General features: G+C 36.4%; 1 protein-coding gene across 1 annotated transcript; it reads right to left on the reverse strand.

Annotated features, from left to right (window-relative positions):
* Positions 1-4,470: 4,470 nt before the first annotated feature.
* On the reverse strand, positions 4,471-6,016 carry LOC110771602 (protein FLOURY 1-like). The gene has a single exon (XM_021975935.2). It carries the CDS (start codon positions 5,590-5,592, stop codon positions 4,633-4,635), a length of 960 nt encoding a protein of 319 aa, XP_021831627.2. The 5' UTR covers positions 5,593-6,016; the 3' UTR covers positions 4,471-4,632.
* Positions 6,017-9,900: the final 3,884 nt, after the last annotated feature.

Here is a 9,900-nt window from a genome sequence, read left to right on the forward strand (position 1 = left end):
GTTAGCTATCTTGGTTTGAATTAAGAGTAGACACCATGCTTTAATTCGAATTGAACTATGGATAGGAAGAGTATGTATGGACATTCGACAACAGGGATTAGATACATAATTGGTTGTTTAAAATGTTCTTCTATGTTTAATGGGCTCCTAATGCTTAATTTTAGGTTAGACAACAAATGATCAAATTAGGGAATTAGGAACACAAGGTTAGGACCAAACACCATGGCTTAATCATACTTTAGCTAGAATAAATCTGTTAATCTAATTGAACTTGGGAACTTATCTACTTGAGTTATTTTCTTTTCTTTCTTTCTTGTTTTATTTATTTTCTTTCTTGTTTTTCTGTTTTGTGTAGGAAAACTGAATTGGATTATTCAATCACCAATCCCTGTGGAATCGACCTCGCACTTACATATGCTATACTACCGAACGGCTCGTGCACTTGCAAGTATCACAAGTTGAGGATGCAGATGAATCCATTTTGGTGCAGCTGAATTGACGCAATATGTGTCTGAAAGAAAAAACCGACAATTGCTTGAAGTTGTCCGCTCACTCATATTGGATATTTCTGTTCCCCATCATCTTTGGGGGCATGCTGTTCTGTCTGTTACCTATTTGATTAATCATAATCCTAGTCGGGTTCTTGATTTCAAGACCCCACATGATGTGTTTGGTGACCATGTTTCCCCTGTCTCCGTCTCCAAGTTGCCTCCTAAAGTTTTTAGGTGTGTTGTCTATGTTCATGTCTACTATCATCAACGGAGTAAACTTGATCTTTCTGCTTTGCAATGTGTCTTTATTGGTTACTCTTCTACTCAGAAGGGTTATAAGTGCTATCATCTACCCACCTACCCAGAAGGTGCATGTTACTTTGGACGTGACTTTCCATGAAGAAGTGCCCTATTATGTCTCTCCCTCATCTCCAATTCAGGGGAAGAGGGGGAGTGAATTGGAGAGTCTTGAATTGGAGAATCTTGACTTGAATTGGAGAATGATGTGTTTGAAGATATTGCTCTCGGGAAGGAAACGATCGGTCGCATTGATGCAAGCGACTGGTTGCCCATATTTGAAGATGAAACATGTGGTTTTTGTGAAGAAATGACTGGTCGCCCTCTGGAACTCGACCGGTCGCCCATATCTAAGGATAAAGTAGATGCTCTCAGTGTCGAAACGATCGGTCGCATTGAAGCAAGCAACCATCACCTATATCTGAAAATAGTGACAGTGATTCTTGTATGGATGAGTTCAATGCAATACCCCGCTCTGCCCTGCCAGTGCCCCAATCTACTCGTGATAGTGAATCAAGTGAGGTAATTTCTAATGATCTATCTGTGTCAACTTATTACCCTCGCGAACCACTCATGGGAAACCTAAAGTACAATATTCTCCTTATATACATGCCAAGTCTAAATATCTCATTAGCCATAATGTGTCAACTCATCGTTTGTTTAAGTCATATGCATCATATTTGTGTCAATTATCTAGTGTGTGTGTGTGCCAACTAAGCTACAGGATGCTTTACCTAACCCTAAATGGATGGATGCCATGAATGTTGAAATTGATGCCTTGAACAAGAATAAAACAATGGATTTAGTTCTTTTGCCATAAGGGAAGAAAGCTGTTAGATGCAAATGGGTGTTTACTTTGAAGCATAAGGTTGATGGTTCCATTGACCGTTACAAGGCTAGATTTGTAGCAAACGGTTATACTCAAATCTATGGAGTGGATTATTTGGAGACCTTTGCTCCAATGGCAAAGCTCAATACTGTGTGTGTACTATTGTCCCTGGCTGCTAACCGCGACTGGCCCTTATTGCAATTTGATGTCAAAAATGTGTTTCTACATGGTGACCTTAAGGAGGAGATTTACATGGATCTCCCTCCTGGTATTCCTATAACCTCTAAGAAGGGTGTTGTGTGTAAGCTACGAAAGTCCTTATATGGATTGAAGCAGTTTCCAATAGCATGGTTTGGGAGATTTGCAGCATCTATGAAGAAATTTGGGTATGTGCAGAGCAACTCAAACCATACTTTGTTTCTGAAGCGTCATAGAGGTAAATTGACAGGTTTAATTATTTATGTTGATGATATGATTGTGACTGGAGATGATCAGGCAGAAATGCAAAATCTTCAGAAGTATCTGGCTTCCGAGTTTGAGATGAAGTCATTGGGTGATTTGAAGTACTTTCTTGGGATTGAAGTTGCCAGATCTAAACATGGTATCTTTCTGTCTCAAAGAAAGTATATTTTGGATTTACTTGCAGAGACTGGAATGTTGGATTGTAAACCAATTGATACTCTTAGTGAACAAAATTATAAGTTGGGGTTGTATCCTGATCAAGTCCCTACAGATAAAGATCGTTATTAACGACTTGTGGGGAAATTGATTTATTTAGCTTATACACGTCCTGATATTGCATATGCAGTGAGTGTAGTGAGGTATCTGAAAGTAACTCCTGGCAAGGGGTTAATGTTTTGCAAGTATGGTCATACAGATGTGGAAGTGTATACGGATACTGATTGGGCTGGTTCAGTCATTGATAGACGTTCTATATCTGGGTATTTCATATTTATTGGTGGTAATCTTGTTACTTGGAGGAGTAAAAAGCAAAAAGTGGTTTCTAGGTCTAGTGCCAAGGCCGAGTACCGTGGGATGGCTCAAGATGTGTGCAAGTTACTATGGTTGAGAAGATTGTTGAGAGATCTTGAGTTTGGACCCCAGAAACCCATGGATTTGTATTGTGATAATAAAGCTGCAATTACAATTGTGCAACATGATCGTATAAAGCACGTGGAGGTTGATCGACATTTTGTTAAAGAGAAGTTGGATGTTGAAGTTATTTATTTTCCGTTTATATCATCCAAGTATCAACCGGCAGATGTTCTTACGAAAGCTGTGTCTACTATGGTCTTTCTCAACTCACTTGACAAGTTGGGCATGCGTGACATTTTTGCTCCAACTTGAGGGGGAGTGTTAGCGAGATCCTAGCTTAATTAGAAGATTTATTTCCTAGTTTATTAGGACTATATTTCTTTCCTTTTGTATAGATATTGTGTAATTAAGATTTTATCTTGTTACCAAGTTTGACCCTACTAGGGTTTCATCCTTGTATTATAAATGCCTCATTTTGGAGAATGAAATACAACCTGAAAATGTTCTACCCATATTGTTTGACTTTTTCAATTAGCTCCTGAAAGCAATTTTAAAAAAATTATTAGCATTGATATTTCAATTTCATCAATTTGAGATGCAACGTTTCTAAATCTAACCAATTCACTTTCTTCGATTCAAAAGTTAAAAGCTGATGTGATAATCACAATAATGGGTTTTTATAGCTGCTTGTACAATCTGTGTATGTGATTTTTTTTTTTTTGGACTTGAGATTGGTCTTATTTCATGTAGTAATAAATCTTGGCCAAAATATGTTGGTCTCAGTAGTTTTCACAAAATTCTACATTCATTCCTGTATTTTCAATTGCATTGAATGTGGTCCTGTAGTTTGCAAATTGTCCTAATCCAACAAACATCCCTCAACTCCCTTTAATTTTTTGTACAAAACCATTACGTGTGTAGCACCCGAGAGAGTGGGTATAGTGGCACTCTATTGAAGAACACAGATTAAAAATGTACTTTAATTTTGTATTGAAATTATTTACAAAAAGGGATATTAAAAAAATGTGGAGTGGGTATAGTGGCACTCTATTGAAGAACAAGGCATTCACCTCTAGAAAAATGATTAATGCACAATTAAACCTAAAATTTACCAAAAGACACTTCATACAAAACTACTAGGGGTGTACATATTTTATCAATCCAATCCAATCTAATATTTTATTGGATTTGAAATTTTACAATCCGATCCAATGTGTTCGGATGTCAGGATCCAATCCCATCTAATTTAATGTACATTGGATTCGATATGATCAATTTGTATGAAAATATGATAATCCTAAATATAAATAAATAAATTTTAGAAAACAACACTAAAACACGAAGTTTGACACACAAAAATTAGAAATCTAGACATAAATATGCATAAATAAATTTTAGAAAATACCATGTTATAGACATAAATAAATTTTAGAGTTCAAGTTACATCCATTCCTTAAAAAAAGAAACGCAAAAGTCAACACAAAAAATTAGAAATCTAGAATGTTTATGCTATATTAATATATTTTTTTTCGAAATAATATCAACGAAGTTGTGTTGGTGCGTGGGTGTGAGTGAAACGTGAAAAGTGGTTTAGGTTCTAACACTAGGAAAGGTAAATATTTGCATATTAGGGAAAAAAATTTTGGATTGGATTAAATTGTTTGGTTTTACTAATATATATAAGACCTTGTCTGTGGTCCCGTTTTATACATTTGAGCAATTACAGGATTACATGGATGCTGTGCAATTTCTTATCTCATACTCAAATCTTCAAATGAAGAGAGAAGCTTAAGCTATATAAATGCATAATTCAGTATGTGCTTCGGAAAAATAAAAAGGAAAATTATTTGTACAACATTTACAAACCACGTCATCGTAGATTCGTAGATCATATTTATTCACTAGCTTAACATATATTCACATTGAGCGCATCATCCCGGTTATCCAGGACTTCCAAGTAATAAGGTAGTCCTCATTTTATTAAAGATTCGAATCTACAATGTGGTTCTGTGGTCTCTCCCATGAATCGACGTCAAACATGTCATCCATGCCATCGTTCGCGCTTGGATCGCCATCTTCGGGTTGACGCCTTTCATCAACTTCAGCATATTGTTGTAGCTTTTGGTTGCACAGCGTCAGTTGCTCTTGCAATAGACTCCTCTCGGATTCGTGCTTCATTATAATCCACTGTAACGATTGAATCACTTCTTCATCATACTGCTGCTTCTGTTCAGCCATCCGACGGTACTGATTGGCTTGGATTTCAATACAGCTTTTCTCATTCTGAAGACGCAAGATCATGGCCATTGTTTCCTCGGCTGCAGATGCAGCTGCCATCCTTTCCTTCTCGAGCTCGGCACGAGCCTCGTTCGTCTTTCGCCGCTCGATCTTCACTGACTTTCTCAATGCCAGAACATCAAATTCTCCATCCTCATTGCAACAAATACTTTCCTCCTCATCACCATCAGCATCATCATCAGCAGCAGCAGCGGCAGCATCATCATCATCAGCTTCATCTTCTGCAGCAGCTTTCGCCTTAATTTTTTTGCTGAAGGCCAAGCCATCTGCATTCAGTGGTTGTGAATTCTCCAACGATTTTGGAGCATAAACTTCATCAAAACCACGTTTTGAACAAAACCCATTTCTCACTTCACTTGCTTTCCCTCTAAAATCACATAAAAATTCCATCAAACACTTGGCATGACAGCCAACTTGCAAAACTTTTAACCCCAACACAAACACCAAGAACAGCCCCAACAGATTGAGAACTGGTGAGAAACGGCCAAACATAAAAAACCCACATCCAAAATCACTCCCTTGACTCAAAACCTTGATACATGAAGCACACTCCATGCCCAAAATCCCCAAGAAAATCTGCAAAACCCTCTCAAAAACAGAGCAAAACACAACCAACAAGCAAAAACGACCCAAAATCTGCATCTGCTTCTCCCAACTCACCCAAATCCAATCCAACCTTGATATTTATACTCATACATTCATTTTAAGCAAGAAATCCAGGGCCTTTATGAAATTCAGAGAGAATTTATACAAAACCCAACTGGATTTTACCTTTTCTTTGCTTCTTTGCTTATAAAAACGATTAAATTGAAAGTCACTAAAATAACTTTCCAAATAAGAGTAAGCCTTACCACTCAAGAGAGAGCCAGAAAGTTTTGAGGCACTAAACAGTGAGGGGCTGAGTTGGGGATATTGGAAATCGAAAACAAGCGGTGTAGAAAAGGAGGAGGGCGACTTATTAAGGGAAAAATAGAGATGATGAGACCAATGTGGATATTGTGGGCTTGTCTATTTTTCGGGTGCCATTTATATATAATTTTGGTCACAAATGTCGCAATTATAACAATTATAGCAGTAAGATTCGGTAAAGTCATGAGAGAAGAGAGAGATGTCAGCAGAGCCCTCACTCCCTTCTTATTGCAGAGAGGACCGTTGGTACGTTACGGATTTTGTGGCATTTCTGTAAATGATGACAAGTCCAGGGACGTTTGTGTTAGATAGAGTGTCAGCTAATGGCCGGCTAACGGCTGTCCGTCTCAACCTAGAGATGTATAATCTAACGTATGCCAATCACATGGGTTTTAGCACTTATTTTGGAATTTATTTTTGAGATCATGATAATTATATGATGTGCCTTACTCTTACGTGTGTGTGCATAGTATGGATAATTTTTTGGTGTGATTAGGGTCGGTTATGAGATTTTGAGGGTTCTGTGCAAAACATAAACAAGAACCCACAATCTAAATTGAAAGTATTTATATAAAAAAATTCCATGACTTTACACCATAAAACAATTTTTTTAATAACTAACATTCATCATCTAATGCATGCAATAGCAATCATAAATAACATTCATAAAAGTTTTAATGTTTCAATTTGAGAAAATGTAAGAGGAAGAAAACATGAACTTTTTTTGGTTTCGTTTTGAGTGGATGAAAACATACACTCCAAATTTTTTTTGTTTGATCGGAGGAAGCTTGCATATATCGCTTTCCTCTTCTTTGACGTGTTTCCTTTTCCTTTTTTTTTTTTCCTGTTGTTAACAATAAAAAAGAGTAGAAATGTAAAAATACAACTTTTTTTTTTTGTTGAGAAAGAGGGGAAAACCCCAAACAAAACAAACTAAGCAACATCATGTATCATGCGGGGTGTAGTGATCCCAAGGATATCATCAAGAAGGATATTTTCCAGCCAGCTTGGGGCCCCAACAAGGAGACATCCACCTAGCGCTAAGATCAACTTTTGAATGACATAATATGGACTCAAACTCAACTTGGGTACTAAAATCAAGGGGATGAATTCCAACTCAACCAAATAAACACTTGTGTTACTTTCCTGCACGCTCAAGTATATATATAATACCTATAATATTAGTACACATAATATATACGTAAAAAAAATTCAGAACCTTGTGCGGTGGCACCACTTGCACACCCTCAAGGGCGCCCGCCGTGCATATGTATACTAACGTGAAGTCATATGTAGATGATGTAATATGGTTCCTCATTTTTGGCTCATCATTCTTTGAATTGTGATGAGACGATTGTATACCACTCGTGTACAATTTCATGATTCTTAATGTTTGGAGATTGAGCAGGAGAAAAAAATAGATACCGTGACTAATATGACAATGCCTTATTTGTGTATATATGGATCTACTGTACATGTGAATCTTATTTATTTCTAGCAAATACGATATTGATGTAATATTGATGTAATATGTCTTATTTATTAATTTCAAGTTTTGGAAATTTAGTGCATATTAAGGTGCGGACGAATCTTTCACTATACCTCTTACCATTTGTGCAGCTTTTGTTGTTTTGTTTTTTGTGTGTGGAAAAATACTTTATTCAAAACAAAATAAGCACTATAGTCCACATATTTTTTTTGGTCTGAACCATGAGGTGGTCCTGGATGGGCCCCAACTATGGGTGGCACCTTTAAGCCTTAACCACAACTCAGACTAATCCCCACTCACACCGGGTCGGCCCGTAAGGGGTAAAGTGTTGGCCAAAGTGGTGACTCCGTACGAGAGCAGGGATCGAACCCCTGACCTCTCTTAAGGAATGAGAGTGCTGAACCACTCACACCAACCACCTTGGTTTAGTCCACAGATTTTAGCTAAGCAAGAGATCCTAGGTTCCGCTCCTATAGTGAAATAAAAACTCGAACCTTTTGCTCCTAAAGCAAGAGTTCTCGGGTTCCAGTCCTCGTAAAGTAAATAGTTGAATCTTTTGAAGAATGTTGGCAGTTCAAGTTGTTAAGAGCATTCACTTTTTACTGAAATTATGTCTTCGATTTCTCACTTTTCCTAAAATATTCTTTACCATTAAACCGTGTTATATATCATTACTGTCATATTGTTAGCTGAAGATGTATTCTATTTGCATATTATGTTTATTATTTTTTTAAAATTGTATATACAATGACAGTCTAATAACATAACGTGTCAATAAAAATGACGAAAGGATTGCAAAATTGAACTTTGATAGATTAACAACAGACCAAAGGACAGGGCACCTTCTACGATGCACCAGGTGCACCCATGCACCATTTGTTGTTTATGAAGCATGTGCAGTGCACATGCCAATTAATTTGTAAAAAAATAAAAAGAAAACCTGCTATAACAGGTGGAGGTAATAGGTTTCTTCTGTGATATTTTAGCGCGCTTTTCCTCAAACTGGTTCAGAACTTCAAAACCCAAAAACCTCTCCTGCATATGGCGATCTCCTCCATGTATCTCCTCCAGTGATCAGTTGATTCCTAAGGTTGAAAACATTGGGTAGCAGTTGATTTGAAGCGTTTTAAGGTTAGTATTGAGCAATCTCAGTTATCTGTTGCTAAGCCCTAACTAACCTCACCTCTTTTTAAGTTCATTATGTTTATGGGTAAACATTAATCTCATCTCTCTCTTGCTAAGCCCTAACCAATCTCAAGAATTTTTAGGTTAATTTCTGTTTAGGGGTAAACCTTAATCTCACCTAAGTTTTCTACCAAATTTGAATTGAATTTGTGTGGGTGGGTAACCTTATTTAAAATTGTAAAATTTGAATGGAAGTTGCATCGTAATTTATCTTTTATACAGAGAAAAAGCAGTGTAAAATTATGCACAAGAATTTCGTTGGATGTATAGAAGATGATTTATTGGAGCATGAATATACAATTGCATAGGGGTCATGCAATTCATAGCTTTCTGTTTGTCAATTGGCATATGTGTTGGCATATTACTATCCAATTGAGTTTGTTTGATATGATTGGCGAGAATGCAATTTCATATATGGTTCAATAAACGTCCGTTTGATAATTGGAATATGAGCAGACATGTTATTATTTTAGTTTATTCGGTATGACTGACTAAAATGGAATTATATTGGGTTCATGCAATTTGTTTGTATGATTTGGCAATTGAATATGAGTTGACATATATTATTTGGTGAAGATTCCTCCATTGATTGGTAGCTATTTACTTAAGGTTTAAAGCACTTAGTTAGAAGTTTTGTAAGGGTAGTATTGAAGAATCTCATTTTATCTCTTCATAAACCCTAACCTTTTGTAAAATATGACTTGTGTTTTGGTAAACCCTAACCTCACCTCTTTAAGTTTATTTTTGAAAACGTAATATGAATTTCATTTTTGTGGGTGGGTAACCTTATTACAAATTGTAAAATAGTCATTACAGTCAGAAGGCTAAGAACAACCATTAAAAGTGTTTCGTGATGTGTCATAATTATATTGGATATGTAGAAGGTGATATAGTATAGCACAAAAATGCAATTGTCTAGGGGTAATGCAATTTCATTGCACCTGGTTGGCAATTGTCTAGGAGTAATGCAATTTCATGCAGCTGGTTGGCAATTGACTAGGGCTAATGCAATTTCATAGCACCTCGTTGGCAATTGACCTATACATGTTATTTTACGATTGTTTATTTGATAAGACTATTTTTTGTTTTGTTTAATGTGTTGTGTTCTTTGATGTTCGAACTATGGAATGGATTGAAAGATTTAAAAAATAATGGGTTGAAGTTAATTTCGTTCACATATTATTAAACATTGCATGAGAACAAGCATTGAGATTGTTTTGGATCCCTGAGAATTACGTTGAATGGGAGATATATTGAAGCTCAAACATGCAATGCCTAAGGGTCTTGCAATTTCATATCTCCTCACAAAATATATGAGTTCAAATATTATTTTCCCATTGATATGAGTTGACATGTTATTATTTCAT

Source organism: Prunus avium, chromosome 8 (assembly GCF_965620075.1).
Source record: "Prunus avium chromosome 8, drPruAviu1.hap1.1, whole genome shotgun sequence".
In the NCBI taxonomy this organism is placed as follows: Eukaryota; Viridiplantae; Streptophyta; class Magnoliopsida; order Rosales; family Rosaceae; genus Prunus; species Prunus avium.